This window comes from Notothenia rossii, assembly GCF_949606895.1.
Source record: "Notothenia rossii genome assembly, chromosome: 3".
Taxonomy (NCBI): Eukaryota; Metazoa; Chordata; class Actinopteri; order Perciformes; family Nototheniidae; genus Notothenia; species Notothenia rossii.
Window position 1 is genome coordinate 67734660 of NC_136901.1, and position 22137 is coordinate 67756796.

The 22137-nt window shown below is 41.8% G+C and overlaps 1 protein-coding gene across 1 annotated transcript in view; it reads right to left on the reverse strand.

Moving 5' to 3' along the window:
• Positions 1 to 22137, reverse strand: part of tenm1 (teneurin transmembrane protein 1) — a 217906-nt gene that overhangs the window by 31728 nt on the left and 164041 nt on the right. The window contains 1 exon segment of the mRNA XM_079670275.1: positions 2487 to 2641. Within this exon segment, the coding sequence (XP_079526401.1) occupies positions 2487 to 2641 (155 nt within the window).

The window sequence follows — 22137 nt, forward strand, 5'->3', positions numbered from 1 at the left end:
TTCTATCAAAAATGACAACAGGAGAACAAGAGAGCAGTGTTTGGCTATCGCCCACCATAGTCAGCTACAGGTGTTACAAATAATGGCTCCTTAATAACACAGCATTAGGCCTCCTGACCCTCCCTGTTCATGCAAAGGTCAGCGGCGGGCAGGGAGCCTTCCCCGTGTTTATTCAAGACTCGCCTCGGCACTGTCGCAAATGTCAGCCAATAACCATGATCGCTGCGGGCTCAAATAGCACTCCCTGCCCGCTAACGCTGTGGGGGTCAAAGGCAGGCAAACCTACACCCGCCCACTGCACACCGCCCACATCCCTGTCCGCCCATCCCACACACACACACACACACACACACACACACACACACACACACACACACACACACACACACACACACACACACACACACACACACACACACACACACACACACACACTGCAAGCTGCTGAGACGGTGCGTCTGCAGGATCAGCGAAGGTGATTGATGACTCCGACGATGGATTGGTAAATAAATGGATCATGTTAAATTGCCACTGACATGTCCAATTATAGGCACTGTCAAATGAGAGAGAATAGGGTTCACTTTGAAATCCCTTTTTAAGAGGTAGAGAGATTCATCAAGCAGGACTCAGGCTGTCCTTAGCCGAAGAGGACACGCATCAAATCTGGTGATATTGAACTTTGCGATGCTGGCAGGCGGTCACTTTCACAAGTTGAGTTGAACTCCAGAGCTGGGCCCCGCTCAATTAAAATCAAACTGAAGAGAGAAAATAAAAACATTTGATAGGAATCAATATTCCTCGTGTTTGTTTTTGATTTGTGCGCTACCGTGGTGATTGCGCCTCGGGTGTTCAGGAGGAGTTTTTGGTGCGATGTCTGTGTGGGCAGGCAGTAAAAATAGTTCTGAATACAAGAGCCACACATGTAGTTAACCAGCAGGGGGGCTTTGGATTAGTGAGAATGATGTGTGATTTGGATCTAAATGCATGTGGGAGTCTGTACATTAGTGTCAAGGCTGAGGTCAAGGGGGTTTTGACAGGCTGGTCTTTTGCCATCGCTACAACTGATACATGACATTTGACAGCTTACACTACAGGAGGTTCTGAAATAACACTAGAGAATTGTATTGTATAACAATTGTTGTATAATTGTCTAATTTTCAAGGAAACGTCATATTGTTAAAGCTTTATTTTTTGGGTTAATTTTTCATTCAAATATTAAAAAAATTAATTTTATTTTTGAATGTCTTAAATCTCAAACATATAGGAAATGCATGTCCTTAGGAAAATATAATTCAGAGATGTTTTTCTGAAGAAGTACGTCACCAATTCTTTATCAATTTGTACTTTATCTTATGTATTGCTTTTCTGTTCTATCCTCATAATATAATATGAGTATAACATTTCCCCACAGGGATTCATAAAGGTCCATCTTATCTTATCTTGATTCATATGACCTTTTCTTTTTTTTATTGAAAAGATTCGGCTGAATAAAAAAAGAGAGTAAGAAGAGTCAAATGAGTGTTGAAAGAAAAGTGAAAGTTAGTTAGCCCAGTTTGCTAACTTCCACTTTCAAAGGGGATTGCCAATTTATCAGCACGGGGGGGGGGGGGGGGGGGAGTCTTGTATCAACGTTCATAAGACATCCAGCACTAGTCAGTAGTGCACCACAGGAGTTGGAGCTTAGAAGCTGCTGTATCAATTCAGATTATGTTTCCTTATATATAAAGTGAGACTTCAACTTTCATTTGGACTTCAAGCCAACATTTGGCTTGTTTATTCTGCATAAATTACAGACGTGTTGTTTGTCTAGCCGTAGCTATAGAAGCCAGTTTCCATCAATACTGATGCCACACTGAGGTCACAGCAGTTTATGAGAACAAACACAGATGGAGGATGAATGAGGCTGGACGCGCTGCAGGGCCCGATAACCAACAAACAGACGGATTGTGAGGTAACACGGGCCCCTTTAAAGACATATAAGAGCACCTCTGGGAGCTCACCCTGGCTGAACACGCAGATTCACACATACATACACACATTCACACACACATATTGACGCACATTCACAGGCACTTCCCTCCCCTATGTGTGAGCAGAGATCCCTCTATAGAGCCAGCAGTTCATCTATAATTCATCTTCTGCTCTAATAGGCCTGATATAAGTCAGCAGTGTGATCTGAGGGCTGGCTGATCAAATCTGTGCAGTGGCTGTCTACTCTCTCTCTCTCCCAGAAACCCACACACACCTATAAGAAGACAAACCAATTTGGGGTCGGTCAATTGAGATTGACAAAACAATCACCAACTGTAAGAGAACAACAACAACATATCGGTAATCTATAACCTTTTTTGGGGTTAATTACTTTAATTAGGCGCCACAAAACACACACGAATGAGTCTTATTTCTCGACAGATTAGATGTTAATTCGGACAAAAAGACGCTGCTCTGGCTCTTCCCCAGTTAACTAGACAGCTTTTTTAGCTTACCTGACTGATGTCCATACGTGCATCACAGCTGAGCGGCTGCATCGACATCAGTCCGTTTGAGCCAATCACGGTGGAGAGCAAACCCCTCTCATTAATCTTCTGAATGGTGGTGCCATCGACGAAGTAGACGACACCTCTTTTATCCACTGCAATACCTGGGCGGGTGAGAAAGAGAGGCAGAATTAGCTTTTTTGAAGTGCTAGGGTGGGAGCGCGTGGGGTTGAGAGAACAAAAACGGGAAAAAAAGAAGTATAAGAGAGAGGGAGACTGAAGAGATGGAGAGGAGTGAGTCAGGGGGAAAAGTAAAGTGGAGAGGGCTTTGGAGAGGCGTCCAACTCGGTTAGACATTCAGCTCAGCAAGCGGCTGTCTTATCAAAGGCACTGCACCACGGAAATGTAATTATATTTCCATTCCGCAGCCCACTAAAGGGATTAGAACAATACAACCAGAGGAAGAAGTTATTTGTCACATTAGATGTGAGCAGGGTGCCGCAGTGAACCTTTGACATGATGCGCAGGTAAATGTGCATTATAAATGTGCATCCACGAATCAAACATGTGGACGTCCGCATGTTTGCATACGATCCATGTGTGTATGTTTTGGCTATGAGCGGCGTACATTTGAACTCTGCTTGCATCAGATGGAGTAAGCAGAGAGATAAATCCACTGGTATGAAAGGTCAGGGCAGACTGTGAATCATCTGTTATGGATGAGGAGCGACCTTCATCCCCGCCTCATCTCCATACATACAATAGTCCTTTGACTCAACTCCTTCAGCAATAATCTCCCTCAACTCAACCCTCACCCCTCGTACCGTATGCCGCCCAATTCTCCCCGATTGCTTTCGCTTAGCGCCCGCGACAATAAGCCATATTTCAATATTCCTACCTGCCATCTCCAATGCGTTTGGCTCACTGATGTGCCATTTAAATATACACTGTGTTTATGGTTTATCATTAAGGCGTGTCAAGTTTATGTGTATATCCCTTTATCTCAAGCATGCCTCAAAGGATAATGGAGATAAAGCCTTCTTCTAGTGGATATAGCCACAATCAATCACACAACTAAATGGCAATACAATATGCAACAAAGGAAACCATAAAAACAATCACATGGAGCAAAGTAGCATGTGGAAAAGAGGGCTACAATTCACTATTGTTGATTTATCTGTCTATCACCCAATATTTCTCACATATTTACGACAACGGGGCTTCATTAGTTTGAATTGGGGTTTCTGGCCGCCTGCATGTGAACTCTCCTATTTGCTAAATGTTTGGTCCCCACCAACTCTGGAGGGAAATAGGTGTCTCTTTAGCCGCTAATTTATCTACTATGTTCAGCAGCTAGTTGTTAACTTTGTTCGTCTGACAAAAACAGTGTTCTGCTGCGTGTGGTTCATGAGGGCTGTAAGTGTTAACCACAAATATTACAGTTGCAGGAAGAAAAAAAAGACTTTATAACGCTCAGGGAAACTTCAGAATCAATGATCATTCTCAGTGGATTCATTACCAGTAGGGACCCATTTCACATTAAAGTTAGACAATAAGCCATTGTTGATACAAAAGTATATTGATGAGTGCAGCTTTGAAATGTCAGAAAACGATGGAAAAATCTAAATTTCATGGAGCAGAAGGAGATGTCTTCAAATTAGTTTTTATTATTACCTAAGCCAAGGGGGTTATGGTTTTATGCTGGTTGTTTCTTTGTTTGTCTGAAGGAAAATGAAAAAAATACTGGCTCAATTTTAATGAAACTTGGTGGAATATCATTGGATATGGAATAACCTCCTGAATTTTGTTGCAAATAGAACTTTATTTTCGCTCATGGAAACGGCCCTTCTAGTAAAACTATTATACCAGAGAAGAGCTGAGGAGAAGATGACCAGTATGATATATTTCGTACTACTTACTCAATATTACTATTGATCACATTTCTGTCAATCAAGTAACCAATTTTGGATCTAGATAGAATAGTCTAACATTCCCATTTAGCAACCCTGAGCGAATGAAACTTCTAAAAAAAAAGGGTTCAAAGAGTGATCTCACCGTGCAGAAGAGCCGGCACATCATAGTGAAAATGGACAATGAAGCGAAACCATCAGTATGCAGTACGCCTCCAACTACCCTTTCTCATTCAGTCATCTTGGTCCAATTTTCCCTTGATTTCCATTTGGGTTTCTGTCAGTCTTTCTCCTTTCAAACTGTGTCATGCGGGACTACGCGTGGATGTGCCCGTGCTCACTTTCTGAGCCTCAGATAAAAATCATTGCTGCCCTTTTCCCCAGGCAGCACTAAGGTCTCATCCTCCTTGACATACAACGGCTTGCTTGGCACAACGGCTTGCTTCACACACACACACACACACACACACACACACACACACACACACACACACACACACACACACACACACACACACACACACACAGACACACACACACACACACACACACACACACACACACACACACACACACACACACACATACACACACACACACACACACACACACACACACACACACACACACACACACACACACACACACACACACAACTCGATTCACCGATGTCCTTAAAGCGAGCAACCCTGGACCGACCCCGAGTGTCATAAATCGTGCAGGTGGAGGGGAGGTGGGCCAGGGGGGAGGCCCAGGGTCAGTGTGTTTCCTCCAGGGGCCAGAGGTGGAACTGCAGAGCTCTCCCTCCTGGCCCCCTTCATCATCCCTGTGACACAGATATATTACACCACCCACATAGCCTCACCCCCCCAACATCCACCTACACCCCATCCTCCCTAACTTGATCTTCTTCTGCTCCCTCTTCCCTCCACCTTTCTCCTTTGCTTTGTTTTCCACTGTTTCACTCCCTCTACCTTGACCTGTATGTTATAAGAGCTAATCAAATCAGCGCCCTCTGATCCTTCAATGATGTCTTGGCTCCGTTTCCCTCTGTTCGGGCCCTTTTTTCTATTTCTTCCTTTTGTTCCTCTCTGCCTTCCCATTTCTCCTCCTGTCACCTGGCATTACGCGGGAGCGACGTCCCAACCCACAGCGCGGTTTCAACCTACTTCAGCTCTGTAGATCTGAGCATTCTCTCCGCTCTAACGCCATCCTTGGATCCTTCCCTGCTTTCCTTTCACTTTTCCAAACGTTCCTCCTGCTAGCACCCTAAACCTGTCCCTGATCTTAGAGCTCATAAATCCTGCACAAGGACATGACGAGGTAGCAAGGACTATCTCGCAATACCGATTCCTCTTCTCTCCCTCTCTGTCCCTGGATATTACTCTTGCTGTTCGTCTCTTTTGCTTCTATTGACTTCCATCTTAAATTCCCTCCATTCTTTCTTTCTCTCCATTGTTTCTGCTTCTCAGACACCTTCAGTATGCATACTCTTATGTTTCTACACGCAGCCTCCTAATTAGCTGCCAATCTATCATCAACAATAAATACAGGCCTTATTCATCCTCCTCACACAAGAACAACAATGGAGAGCGATTGCTATTATAGCCCGGCATACGCAAAAGGATTTACTCCAGTTTACGTGCTGTTTAAGGGTATTCGCCATGCTTATTGAAAAAGTGGCAGATTAGTCCACATTCTCCTTGTCAGGGGCTGGATTTCCTGCTGTTGTGGATAAAGCTGTTCAGCCGCCTTCAGGGAATTTACAGCCCATCCGTATAGCCGATAGACGCTCACAAGACATCAAAAGATTGACTATGTCTCCCTAGGTGGACCTGGCACTCTGATGCTCATGTTTAATAGCTGGCAGACACACTGGTGGGGAAATAATTGAGATAAATCTCCAGAGGTAGACGGACATTTGGCTAAAGTTGGGAGTGGATTTTATCATGAAAGAAAAGTGAATGAGTTGTATTGACCTTGGAAACACAGGGGGAGGGGAGAGGAGTGAAGGAGAGGATTATAACGTATTGCTATTCACATTCCTCTCAGATTTAGGGAGAAATTCAGCTAAGTAGAAAAAAACAGACATCACCAGAAAGAGGAGCGAGGTGGTCGACGAAACAAAGGGACATGATGAGGAATAGCTGCAATTAACAATTACAGCCCAATCACTCTCAATCAAGGAATCTCTTTATTCTCCGTCCTTGTCAAAAGAATATCAGTTATAACGGCCCCCTGTGGCATTACAATACAATACAATTTGATTAATGCCTTGGAGAGGGGTCTAACAGAGCATCAGTGCTGATTACAGCTATTTGACAAGAAGGAGCCAACGGGGATTTTCCGAGCAGAGGGTGAAGCACAGGTGATCAGATGTGTGAGGTGAGAAATATGATTAAGTGAGAAGGACATTATTACAGGAGGTGATAATGCATCATATTCAGCATTGAAAGTAATCAGCTCTGTTGGTATAGCCTACACTTACACCAGGATGTGGTGTGTGTGTGTGTGTGTGTGTGTGTGTGTGTGTGTGTGTGTGTGTGTGTGTGTGTGTGTGTGTGTGTGTGTGTGTGTGTGTGTGTGTGTGTGTGTGTGTGTGTGTGGGTGTGAGAGAGAGAGAGAGAGAGAGAGAGTGTGTGTGTGTGTGTGTGTGTGTGTGTGTGTGTGTGTGTGTGTGTGTGTGTGTGTGTGTGTGTGTGTGTGTGTGTGTGTGTGTGTGTGTGTGTGTGTGTGTGTGTGTGTGTGTGTGTGTGTGTGTGTGTGTGTGTGTGTGTGTGTGCGTGCGTGCGTGCACCGCATACTGACTGCTAACACCTGAGCCCTCAAGAGTACAGGAAGTCAGCCTTCTGGTGTTGTTCAAGTTTCCCTTCTACGGTACTTTCACCCTTCAAATGTTGACAGCAAAGCTGCCAAAAGAGCAGCCTCAGTGGATCAAAGAAAGAGGGATTGTAAAATCCTATTGAAAACAAACACATCAGTGTCTGTCAGCCTGCGGAACAACCACCTAAGTGCAAAATAAGCACATATACTGCAAAGAGAACCTATTTAAAGGATCTGTTTATGGAGGGGAAACGCATAAAGTGGGCATGTATGGGAGATGCATTTCTTTTTGAAAACTTTTGTAGTGGTGAGTCTCACACACACACACACACCCACCCACCCACCCACCCACACGCGCGCGCACACACACACACACACACACACACACACACACACACACACACACACACACACACACACACACACACACACACACACACACACACACACACACACACACACACACACACACACACACACACACACACACACACACACACACACACACACACACACACACACACACACACACACACACACACACACACACACACACACACACACACACACACACACACACACACACACACACACACACACACACACACACACACACACTAGCCCAGGGTGCCTGAGGAGTAAGTCATTCAATCTGCCCTCACGTGTCTCCAGGCTCCGCGGGTGTTAATGATATGTACTGACATATTATTACAGCATCTAAATGATGCTAGCTGCAGCTGATTTTAGCCCTTGGCGCCTCTGTACAAAGTTACTTTGTGTGACTGACAACTGAATGTAGAAACATGGACAGTTTCACCAGCACAACTGGCCCCAGTGAGGGATTCGGGCCATATATAAAGACACTGAAATGAGTTGGGGAAAGCCTGGAGGCTTCGCTAACTGCTACAGTCCGACTGTAAGTGAAGCTGGAGAAGAACACACTGTTTCAGAGACTCTTTATCTTGGTGTGTGGCTTAATGTGCCTTTTCATCATTGCTACTTCAGAACACACAATGCTGTTTGCCCGGGAACGTGTGCGCACGCCGACCTGTGTGAGCTTGTGACGCGTCGCGCGTGGGTGTGTGTGAGTGTGAGTGCATGTGTGTGGTGAAGTAGCAAGGCAAAAAGATAAGGCATGGCGGTTAATCACATTGTGCGCATATGCAAATGTAGAGCGGATAAATCAGAGTGTCTGCAGATGAGAAATCCACACTCCCCCACACACACTCACAAAAACTTTCTTGAGGTTACCCATGTGCACTAAAGGGCGGAAAATAAATCTGTTCACTTAATCTCAGGACTCTGAAATGGCAGTGTGCACTATAATGAGGTTGTGTGTGCACCATTTTAAGGAGTGTGTCTGTGTGATTTCACACCTGTGTTATAAAAAGTCACGACTATTATGAAACCACATGGGGATCCTGTATATATATATGTATAGATATATACATACACTGCATCAAACGCTGCTCTGTTATCTGTGACATGCACATCTATGAACTGCAGTGTTGTAGCACAAGAGCTTCTTTTATTTTCCTCAATCAAAAACGAATCATCAATCAATACGAGATAACACCACAAACAGGGACGGGCGTGTGTTTCTGGAGGATCTTCGGTAAGCACTAATAATTCATGCTTCTTGTAATTAATTATTCATTAAAGCCCCACAGAACAGACAGTGGCTTACTAATTAAGCCTGAATCAGATGCTGTTGCTCATCTAATTATCAACCACTATAAGTTTGTTAACACATTAACCCGCATTAATTAATTATTGATAGCTGTCAGGTTTTTTAGCCGTTAGTTCTCGACTTCACAATCATGGCAAGGCAAGACATCCAGAACTGGCAGGATATTTTGAAATAGTTGCATGCAAATTTTGGGGTGTTTTTTTTTTTTTCCGGTGGAGAAAATATGCGACTTGGAAGTAATTGCCTTGTTTGATAGCAAAATAGAGATCCAAAGCAATCACAGAGGCAGCAGACAAACTCAATTATAAAATGAATTGAAATGCTTTAGACTAGAAAGCATGCAAGGTTGAGGGGTTTGGATCAGAGCGGAGCGTCTGCAGATTACGTCGCACTGTTTAGAACATCAAAGAAACACAAGGAGGTCTATCAATAGAGGCTCTTTTTTACCAAGCCCTGCATTGGTAGAAAAGGAAAGGGGATCAGATGGTAGGAAACACATTTTCTCACCACTGAAAAAGTGGAGAAGGGGGACTAAGCTACAGTACAGTAGATGCAAATCTCCTCAGGCAGCCTCCACCTATACAAACATTCCAGCATACCATACAAAGACTCAACAGGAGGTAAATTCAGTACAGTCTTCATCATTTAGATGATTGTCAGATTTGAGATTTGTTTGCCTTGAAAGGAGTTCTGGCCACTGTTCTCTTGGAGCGCTGCAGGTGATAATGGTCCACAGGTGCAAACATTTACTCGCTCTGTTTCCCCCCCCCCTCCCCTTCCCCATCCTCACACAGGCATGTTCAACCGGCCTGCCAAGCTGAACTGGGCCTGCCACCATCACTCCACTTATTCATCTTTGCCATGCATTTCAGAGAGTAAAGGTAGAAACAACCAGATGGGCACGAGTTCACTATTCTCCCCCTCATCACAGCCCCCCTCACATCCCAGGCAGAGACAGAGGCTTCCAAGAGAATGTCTATGCGTGTGTGTTGGGCATTCACCTCCATTAAATGCAATTTTTTCCCTCCACAGTGGCGAGGCTCCACTCCTCCTGACAGCGTGCCAGGTTCCCAGTGGAGGCTGACAGGCCGGCTGCCAGCAGTGGCCATCTCCACCAGTTAAAGTGACATGGGTGTCACATTTCCCATGATGGCGGCGATGTAGCCAACCTGACATACCTTTAACAAGGTAGCCATAACTAACTCTGTGTCCCTTACAGGGAGAAGCAGATTAGTTCCAGGGACCAACAGGCTGTCAATCAAACGCGAGCATGCCCGGGCACACTGACTCGTAGCGACGTTGCACCTTTGAAGCACAGGCTCAGCCTTTGGCCTTAAGCCCGCATCTGTTATTGAGTCAGGGCTTCATTACACACACAGTGAGCTTCAGTGATCTCTCTGAAGCTACCCTACACACTCCGACTACAAACAAGGTAGCTGTCAGTCTGCATAGTGTTCTACATAATACATTACTTGAATAGCCAGCATTTTACAGGTTGAGGCTTGTTTTAAGTCAGCATAAATCTGCCTCTACTAAGCCCACTGACTATATTTTCATAGCAAATCTTGGCAGCAGGCTGACGATTTCCTCCCAGAATATCTAAGCGTCCTCCTATGACCCAAGGTGATTAGGACGTAGTACAGCTACTTTTTGAGATGGATCCCTGTTTTTCCTAGTTGCTCCAGACACGTCTTATCCATTTATCAGGACAATGAAAATCCAGCCACATGACATTGCATGACATTGGGCTCAATTCAGTGATCAATCTAGCACTGCCTTCAGGCTGTCACTTCTTGTGTTATTAATAATATTGTTTTTTCGGCTCAAAATGTTTGAATAATGTCTGGTCTATGTCAAATAAAATGCAGCGGTTGACATTGGCAAGACTATTTTTAGACATCTTGAGCCAGAAAAAATCATGCGAAAGTTTGGTTATACATCAAGTATGAGTTGAGTGCCAGAAAGCAGCACTAGATCACTGCATTGAGCCCAATGTCATATGGCTTGAACTATATATAAGTAATAGATAATCTTTTCATAACCATATGCAACAGGTAGATATATCAAGTTGCCTTTTTTTGACCAGGAAATTGATTGTTTTTCCAATTCATTATCAAAAACCTCAGGTACAAAGTTATTGCACCGTAGTCTGCACTGTAGGTCAAGAGAACGTCCAGTCTATTTATTTTGATCATTTTCAGCCACTATTTTGAGTTTTGCTGAATGTGGTTTTGTTGTGTCCCTGTCGCTTAAGAAGCAGCTGTCTTATATTTCAGAATTGATACAAAAAAACTAAAAACATTTGTACCAATTCTGTAAAAAATAGGATTACATAGAAGTAGTGTGACCTTGTTATAGAGCTGAAAATAACTTTTACAGAGCTTTCCCACACAAAATCCTACTGAAGATCCTACTGAAGATTCAATTTTCATTTTCCAAAGTAGCTGCGCTCCCCTGGCCAGCTGTGTTTCTATCATACAGCCTATGGTTTCTATCCAATTTTGAACCCAAAGGTCATCAAATTGAACTCCAATCACATTTTTTGAAGGTATAAGAACAATCATTTGACCATATGATTTGTGAGAAGCACAACATTGATGTATAACACTGTAAGAGTTACAAAAATGTATATTAAGGTGTACTCTGAAGCTATGTAGCTTGCCGCTTTGCTAATAATTATTGCAAATTCAGCATGGTGCCAAAAAGATAATGTTTTTATATGTGACTTTCTTAGAGAGTTGTTAGTGTGGCTTTGCATTTCCCTTAGAACAAGAGACACATCTGGTTTACAATGTCCCCCAAAAAAGACATGAAAAATATTAGAGGCCATATTCTTAACATTTTTGTGAATGTTACAAAGTGATGTCACCATGTTAAGGAAGTAAACAAAGGAGTCCAATGGAGGCATTTTGGGCAGGGGGGGAGTGCGAGGGAACTTTGGGATTTAGCCTTTGCAGACCATTGACATGCACAAAAGCCTCAGCCTCAGCATCATCAGTTATGCCAACACATTTTGGCAGCCAAAATTCAAAACCATCATTTAATGTGTGTTTAGAGAATATGACACTTGTGTCCGTATTATAGATACAGTAACTTCACACATTCAAGGGCATGCCTTGACAGAGCATTTTTAATATAAAAATCTTCGCTAAACGGAGCGTACAGTATGCAACCTTTACCAAAACTGACAATGCAATGCAGTCGAATAGGTTACCTATAGTAGTGAGTCAAATGATTGCAGCTCTGTCAGGAGCTCTTACATCACATACTGCAGATGGGTTGGCTGTGACAGAGTCAGCAGTAAATATGCAAACAGGACATCGGCCACGTCTCTGCAATTCTTTCTCCAATCACGTGAAGATTGCTCACTGCCTGGACAAGTCCTGGATGTACCTGCGTGCTGTTTGCTGTGCTTGATGCTTTTCTTACTCTGCCCTGTGGGTCTTGCCAATGGCAGCTATATTCTCAGCATTAGTGTTGGAAGAAAATGAATCTCTGGCACAACTTCTCATTGTGGCTGCTCGGTGATGCATGTCTCTTTGCACAAAACAATTGCACATCGCCTAATTATCATGGATGCTGCAGCGAGAAAACAAGCTGTGGTAGAAATAGCATGACCCAATGGCGTCGCTCTAATTTGCATTATCATAGAGTATGCTGCTGTTTGCCTGGCTGTGTGATTAATTCATGTGTGTATCATTAATGCAGGAATGTCCAGGGGCAAAGACAAAAGCTCGGTCAATGTGAAATGAAATACAGGCGCAGGCTGTTAAAAATTGCGCGCACATATGAAAAAAAAACAACTGTGTGACTTATCTGATGCCCTTGTTTTGCGAGGCAGTGCTCTGTTTAAACCAACAGAAACAATGATAGTTGACCCTCTGAGAGAGAAGGCAGCCACAGGGCCAGTTTAATATGCAGATGAGGTGTGGGACTGCTACACTCTGCAGGATTTAGATGCAAAACACTGAGTTCTCTTTCTCACTCTATCTTTTTCATTACATTCACTGTGCTGTCCTATATTTCCCTCCTATATTCTCTATTTCCCTCCTTCATTTTCACATTATTTTGTTGCACTCCCTTTCTCTGCTCACTCTCTATCAAAGCACTCTCTTTTTCTCTATCAATTTAATCTGCTCTCCCTTTCTCACAATCATTCTGTGCTAAACGCTGTGGGAGCCAGAGGTAGAATAACAATGGCGTATTCATTCCAAAAGTTATAACACAGAGCAGCTGGCATCGTGGATACACAGCCCTAGGAGATCTTCCAACTTCACTGCAGCAGCCAGCGAATACATTTGGGGAAGTGGCAGATTCCAGAGAAAGTGAATTGCAGGCTGTGGTGATTAGAACTGTGCAATTGCAGGACACCACCACTCATAGGTCTCCACTGCTGGAGTGGAGGCAGGGGACCGGTGTTTGCTGAGTTAATGGTTTGAGTACGGGCATGCTGACAGCATTGAATGCTTGATTCCCTCTGATGAAACAAAACTGGGAAATGCTCCCCTGCACACGGCCATGTTTCCAGCCATTTCTGTAAATGAGACCGGCGTGCAATGTGTGAAGATATTCATCCGCCTAAGCTGCTTAAATGTCAACCGCCGGCCAAGACAGATACAGTTCAGCATGAAGCCTGGCTGTTGTGGTCTGAGGTTGGTGGCCAAGCGAGTGATTTTGCCACGTGAAGCGTATTTATTTACCCCTGGCTGTGTCTCCTTTTTTTTCATAACTACCTAGCTGTTCAACATGCTAATAACCGCAGCCGGTTTAAACCCCGCTGCTTCATTCTGCGACCCGGGCCCTGCTATCTCGCCTCCGATGGCATGCCTCGCAACTGCAGAGCAGAGTGAGATGGGGACAAATGTGTTGTGTTGGGTCTGTGTGAGGAAAAAGAGAGACGGGGAGAAAGAGAGGGTAAGAAAGAGGAGGAGGAGAGAAAAGAAGAGGAGGGGGAGAGAAAGGCAGACGGAGGCAAGGGAGAGGAATGTGGTGGCAGCATGTCAGCTTCTGATAAGGGCATTAGTCTGCCCCCTGTGGGTCGGAGGGAGAGAGTGACACAAGCACTCACACTGCCATGTGCACACCTCTCTCTGTGGATATCAGCTTTACTGTGTTGGACTAGTCAACAAATAACAGATAAGACCTGCACATGGCAAACAAGACGACTCTAAATCACTGGAGTCTGAACTCTTCTGTCCAAACATTCACTTGAAACACTGACGCGGTTATTTTTACATACACGCAACTATTATTTACGGAAAGTACCCGTTCTTTTTGTGAACAGAAGGAACTCGTAGAAGTGAGCCAAGGCTGTTGGGGCCTTTGGGAGTGACGCCTCTTTCATGTCAGACATAGGATCCATCCTAAATGGAGCAAGGCCTTTTATTTACCAAGCTAATTGACTGTAGGAAGGCATGTGGAGCCAACTCTAAACAATGCCCTAGATCTTGTATTCATAAGTGACTGTTTGAAGGACACAAGATAATCCCTGTAGTTTACACTATGGAGAGACAAGACATTTGGCAATGTGCTGCAACATCGCTGGCTGAATAAAAATTATGGATTACTATTTAACAACTGTTTGGTGTGGTTTACCGATATTGTGTGTTGCAGCAGGCGTACTGCTGAAAGAAAAAGGGACATTGAGGTTTGAAAAAAGAAAAAGAAAGCAGGAAGGCTCTAATTTGGAACTACAGAAGAAGCTCACCAAAGGACATGAGACAAGATCAATGGCGGAGAATCACAGAGCCTCAGCTTAAAAAAAAAAACCCGAAGTAACTGACAGATATTTCTCTGTGAAGTCCACCGCTCATTATCATTGGTAAGAGGGTGAGGGGAGGAGGGGGAGTGTGGGCCTTGGCAGATGGATGACAGGGAGCTAGGGGGCAGAAATCTCCAGGGCCTTTGTAAGAGCTGTTTTTTTTTTTCTAAGCACAATGGCCACAGAAGAGTCTGTGAAGTGCAGAGAGTCAAAGAGTATAAAATACCTGAGCGGGCGTGAACAGGAGGAGTCTTGGGACAGAATATTCTATTACTGTACAAAGACAGAGATAGAGCGTGTTCTGAGGTAGAAGGGGGCACGCAGCCTGAGAATAACAGTCTTCAGATCATCTGTCAGATTGAAGCAGGAATCAGCTCCAATCTGCTTTTTCTCTTATCATCTCCCTTTGCTTTTCATCATCCTTTCCTTCTCTTATCGACATGAACTCAGGAAGTTAGGGGTAATAAAAAGTTCTGCTATGAAGTGTTAGAACCGATTTGTGTTTAAAAATCCGGTGACATTTGAAGAACAGGGACACTTGTGCGCTGTATTTACTCTGCTTCATATCGACTGGCTTCCGACGTCAGACTGCATCGCGAGCACACGCTGAGGGTGACAGACAGAAGAGGCCTGCAGGACTGTGGGTGTAGCTTGATTGACAGCTCTGCCGCTAAATCTGCCGTGCGACCCGGGGACTAAGAGGTGGCCAGGTGTGTGTGGGTGTGATTGGTGAGGGCAACGAGCACATTATTACTTCTTCCTGGCTGCACAAGCTGTTTGTGCAGAGTTAGCCCACACAAGCCCAATCTACTGCTATTAAAGCCTTCTCAGCCTTCAATACATAAAATCCATATAATGACCTCGAGCAGAACGATCCGTCAAACATATCATTATTATAACTTGTCATTCAGCTGAAGCCTTTATCCAACGAAGCATAGATATTAAAATGAAAATTATGTTTTGCGCAAGGACACTTGTTGTTTGAAAATGATGGAGATGAAATCACTGACCCTGATTGATTAAAGGTCCATTTATCTCCTGAGCCACATACGTGTAAGCATGTTTTTGTTCCATTGTTCACCTCCTGTGATTGCTCTGGACCCAAGATTGATTGCATCTCTGGTGAGTTCAGTGACACGTGGCAAACAGAGCTACAGACTTCATGTTTGTATTCAGTCTAAGTGGTTGAAAAGTAGTTAAATTATGATTAATAGTAATTATCACTAACTCATACCATAACTCATTACCCAATCTATTGACATCCGCATGACATTGATGGATGATAGGTGATATTGTTTTCTCCTCCTCTGCATTGTGTGAAATTCGCCCACTTTTTTCTCAGTGATTATGTGGACATCGAGCCCCAACCAAATAAACACAACAAGCCCTGTGACAGATATCGCTGGCTGAAAACATATGTTATCAGTCCCAATACTGATTTGTCTGGTCCAGATATCACAGAGGATGTCATTTACAGGTACACATACACGCAATGGACCAAGTGTGACGTCCGTCTGTGCTTTTCTGACGACAGGAACAGTTTTTGGGAATACCATTGCATTACTATTTAATAAATGACTATTCATAACAAATAAGACTGATGTGTGATTATTATTCATGCTATATACTGATATAGGGCTAAGTAAGCAATCAATCCTGCAAATCAACCCTTAGTTGTTTAATATATTTATTCAGACAATGTGAGTAGAAATACAGAAATTCTGCTCCCACTGTGGCCAACGTTGCAATATTACAACATTTCCCTAAAAACTTACCAAAACGTAGACAAATGGAAAACTCTTTCATTTCTGCTCCAGAGGCTCCCTACAACAACATCTGAAAGGTCAAAAAAAAATCTAATGTTTTTCTATATTTGGGCTTTACAGGGTTAAACATGTGAAAATGGTCCTTCCAGAATAATCTTGCAATTTCCTTTTTTTCACGGGTGAAACAGGAAAATGAAGAAATGCCAGGGGCAAGATTTATTTTTTTGTAGTTGTCTTTTGTATTTTTTATGCCAGGGTCACTAGTGTTTGTTGTAATACTAATTTCAGCCACAAGGGACACAAGTGCACCACCACCACATCTTCTAAATATGACTAAAGAAATCAAAGTTAATGACATGGCAGTATTGTTAATCACTAAATAAATAACAAACCTACATATCTGGCTCTCATGGTTTTTACTGAATAAAAAACGAAAACAGCCAAGACACACATTGAGCCCAGACAATGAATGTTATTACGGGCTGTAAATATAATAAGCCTATGTATAAAATGGACAACATTGTTAGGAGATTTAAACTACAGCAATTCTGCACTGCGGTTAACTCAGCCGTCTCTCAAGTTTGTTATTATTTTTTCTGCCATTAGTTCTTCTTGAGATTGACACTGTTGGACTCAGTACTAGTGAAACAACTCCCACAAGTACTATGAAGTACTTTTACTGTGTAATTTTTGAGTAATCCTCTGTCAATGTCCCCTCCTGATCACAACGAAAACGGCCAAGACACACTTTGAGCCCAGAAAGCGAATGTTATCAAGGGCTGTAAATATAATAAGCCTATGTCTAAAATGGACAACATTGTTAGGAGATTTAAACTATACAGCGATTCTGCACTGCGGTCAACTCAGCCGTCTCTCGTGTTTGCTTTTTCAAATCAGCTGCTCTTCATTATTCCTGCTATATTTGATAGAGATATTTTTTACCATAAGTTCTTAAGGAAACTGACACTCTTGGACTCGGTACTAGTTTGACTTCTACCAAAAATAAAATGAAGTATTTTTACTGTGTACTTTGTGAGTAATACTTTGTGAAGTCCCCTCCATAATGCATGTTTTTCTGCTATCTTTGATGAATGGTAAAAATACAATTTTACCATTAGTTCTTAATGAAATCGATACCGTTTGACTTTGTATTAGTTAGCCTACTACTAACAATACATTAAAGTACTTTTACTGTGTATTTTTTGAGAAATACTCTGTCAAAGTCCCCTGCTGAGAATCAAGCCACTTCTGCTAAGTTTGATAAGGGAATTATTTTTTGTTGCCATTCAGTACTAGTGAAACTACCCCCACAAGTACTATGAAGTACTTACTGTGTACTTTTCCAGTACTCCTCTGTCAATGTCCCCTCCTGAGAACAAGAATGCATGTTTCTATGCTATTTTGAATAAGCGTTAAACAACCTTTCTTCATGAGACTGGTATTGTTGGACAGAGTATTTTAAGAGGATATGGTAGACATAATATCAGCAATACTTCCAGTCAGTACTCCGGCAGCAGCATTTTTAGCACTTGGAAAGTCTTTAGATTCTGGCCTGGATAGCTGGTCACAACTCCTTCAGCAAAGTGACAAACCCTTGTGACTCTTGTTGGCCTCTTATGATGCTGCTGTCTTTTAATATATGATTATTTCTCTGCTCCTAGTTCATTCCTCGCAGATTCTTCCATCACTCCCAGTCATTGCATGTCAGTCAATAGAGTTTCGAAAAATGTGTCCAATTCAACTAAATGTTTCTTTGTGAGTGAAGGCCAGAGCTAAATTATAGATTGTTTGATTGTGTAATTACAAGGTGAGAGAAAATAAATCCACATCCTCCTATGAAACCTATTTATTTCCTTTTCCATGTTATACTTACTTACTTGCACTAGAACATTTGCATGTTGAACTACATGCTGATATATTTTCCCACGCCTCAAGGAAACACAATAAAATAAATGGATTCATCATTTTTTTTAAATTACAAAAATGTGTAAATTAATAATGTTGTGTGCAAACATTTCAAATTTAAATATAAAATGAAAAAAAGTTTAATTTGAAATGATTTCTCACAAAAACCTTTCTAAATTATAGTAAATTGTAAAAGAAGTTATAGTCAATATATACGTTTTTCTGCCTAAAATAGTTGAAATTCAACGTAAACTATATCAAACATCACATGCATGGCAATTAACCCATTTTTGCCCACTATTTAAATTGAATTTGATTGAAGTTAACAATATTGATATTACAGTATATAGATATATAGATATATACTGTAGCATATCATTGATGCAGTCTTTCTGAACACTTTTAAAATAAAATACTGCAAATGAAGAATATTTGTAATGTTCTGCACAGATAGTGCCTTAACTTGAATTTGAAAACACGTGGCAACTTTATTAATACAGCAGATGAAAAGATTTGTGGAAGGATAAATTCTTCATGGGCTTCAATGGCTTTCTAGAATCTAGATAAAGGGCGTTTTATTGTTGCTTGTATTATCCTCAGATAGTGGTTTGTTTAAAAAACATTTTAATAAATATTGAAAAAAAGGGCTCCAAAAAAGGGATATATAACCTGGCCGGCTTAACCAGTCTGTATTTCTTCAAGTGCCAAGATTCATAGTTTATAAAGTACAATTCTGGGCCATTGATTGTGTTATTTCTCCAAACACATACAGTAAAAATGCCTGTTTTGAAGCCTTCAAAGGGTGCAGGAAAAGGCCTTTACATTGTATTATACTTACAGACAGGGCTATTCAGTTAAGAGAAGAGAAAAAAAGGAAAGCAAATTGTTATAATGGGTGATGTAACATTAATGACAGACATAATATGAGGTCCTTGGCACTCAGACTTTAGAGGGGTCATTGTGTGATCATGGGGCATCACCCTTACAGCATCAGGACAATATCATATGGAGTCAGACACTGGAAGTGTGCTGGAGGCGTTGACTGGGACTGATGGAAGGATGAGGCTGATGAAAATGAAGAATCTGTGACGAACTAGCAGCTGAGAAATAATTATATATTAAAAGACAGCAACATCATAAGAGGCCAACAAGAGTGACAGACTGTGTCACTTTGCTGAAGGATAGTTGTGACCAGCTATCCAGGCCAGTCTCTAAAGAATTTCCAAGGTGTAAAAATGCTGCTGCCGTAGTACTGACTGGAAGTATTGCTGATAATATGTCCACCATATCCTCTTAAAATACTCTGTCCAACAATATCAGTCTCAGGAAGAAAGTTTTTTTAATGCTTATTAAAAATAGCAGAAAAACATGCATTCTTGTACTCAGGAGGGGACATTGACAGAGGATTTGTTTTTTTAAACAACACACTAGAAGTACTTCATTGTATTGTGGTAGTAGGTGTAAGACTACTGAGTCAAGCAGTATCAATATCATTAAGAACTAATGGTAAAATTGTCTTTTTATCATTCATCAAAGATAGCAGAAAACATGCCTTATGTACTGGAGGAGACTCTGGCAGAGGATTATTCCCTAAGTACACAGTAAAAGTATAGGCTTACTTCATTTTATTTCTGGTAGCAGTCAAACTAGTACCGAGTCCAACAGTGTCAGTTTTATTAAGAACTTATGATAACAAATACTTGTATCGATCATCAAATATAGCAGGACAAAAAATGAAGAGCTGCTGATTTGAAAAAACAAACTCGAGAGACGGCTGATTTGACCGCAGTGCAGAACCGCTGTAGTTTAAATCTCCTAACAATGTTGTCCATTTTAGACACAGGCTTATTATATTTACAGCCCTTAAATAACATTCATTTTCTGGGCTCAATATATGTCTTGGCCGTTTTCGTTGTGATCGATAAATTCACCTAGTTTCCCCTTGTTTATAATATTATCACTGTTCCAAGCAAACGAGTGCTTTTGTTTTGAAATCACTTCCGTTAGTTTCACCCCGCCCCTCGCTCCAATGACCATTAGAACATTTAGTAAGGTAAAAAGCAAAAAGCAAAAACGTCTCTCAGACGCTCTTCCGTTTACTTGTTTAATAAAGAAAAACAATTGGACGGTAGATACACAGATTGAGTTGCATCAAAGTATTTTATATTATTATCCCCAATGAACTAATATATATTTGAAGTTGCAGTATTAGTGTCGTCAGGTAAAGAGTCATGTTCGTTTGTAATTTAAACCATTACAAATCCGTACAAAATGATTTAATGCACTGACTGTGAATAAAATATCTAAATAATGAAGTACAGCTGAATGAAATAGTATTCATGTCTTGACAGTTTAGCCATGTTGGTGTCAGTTTCCAAACTGTTGCACTTTGTGTAGACATCTACATTTTGCTAGTTCAGACGAGTGCAAAGAAAGAAAACAAAAGCCTCCCTCGCCCCATATTCTATATTCTCTGTGGGTGACAGTGCTTTATTGATGAAGGAAGTCACAAAGATCCAGTGAGACTTGTTCTGGCTAAAAGGCAGGGGTGTAGAAGGGAAATTAAAATGTAGTACTGGGGCAAAGACACATAGCTGGAATCCACTTCTGTCAGCTAATAACTAAGGGTACAGTGATGAACCGCTTTAAATCGACACTCTGGGCTTAATGTCTCAAATATATGTGCAATGATTCAAATAGCTTGAACTGGGCTTAAGCTGGAAGGGAATCAAAGCCGAATCTGCAGATTTCTCTCTTTTAGAGAAGCTTAATACGACAGGCAGATTTTGGTTGTGCCTACAAGTGCCATATTCTTCTGTAAGTCAAAGTAAGCCCTTCTTACCCTGTTAGTCAGGCTGTTAATGTTATTTGAATAAAAAAGGTCAAGTGATTAGTCCTGCATTTCTATTTTATGGCCAGTTATTACCCATTTGTTAACACAGTTTTCTCAAATTACATCAACAAACATCATCCTTCTAGATTGCAACAGTGCAAGTCTTGGTCATTTCTGTATGAAGAAGAGTGTATTGCGCTGCTGCGGAAAGTTATGCTTGTTAAAGTGGGGGGAAGTTGGCAGAACTGTGTGGGTGTGTAGACACTGCTTGACTGACATCTCCCTGACTAGGGATGGGTATTGTTAAGGTTTTAACGGTACTAATACTTTTTATATTGTATTGGAAAAGATCGAAAATACTAAAAATAATCATAGACACATTTTGCAGTCTTTTTGCGTATTAGAAACGGAGTTGGCGACACTAAAACTGCAATATAATGTTTGTGTAGCAATAATACATATGACATGTTTTAGATGTCTCCTGCACCGATAAAAAGACCGATAACGTTGTAGCTTAACGGTACCACAGTCTTTAATAATTCAGCCCCGGGGCCCGTTTAATACCGGGGCTCGGTACCCATCCCTATCCCTGACTGTCTTGTTACCTTTTTAGCATCAACTGTAATGGGTCAAATTATATCCTTCAGTCCTCACGGTATATGCAGTTTTGTGACCTCAAGTATACTTCGCTGTGTGAACTGACAACATAGCGTATTAATATTTAAATTTGAATACAGGCACGACATGTCAAATTTGTTTGTTTTTTTAGGCACTACCCTAAAAAAATGAAGTGCCAAGTCAGATATAGCTTAGCTTTTTCAAAAAAAAGGTGTGATAGTTGGAAAAATATTCATTTGTGAGTGGATTTTAGAATGATTTCCTTATATTGAAAAATGTTGAGTCACAGCAGTATGTTGAAGAAAACGTAGGGCGCCATCTAGGGATGGGTATCGTTTGAAATGTATCGATTCC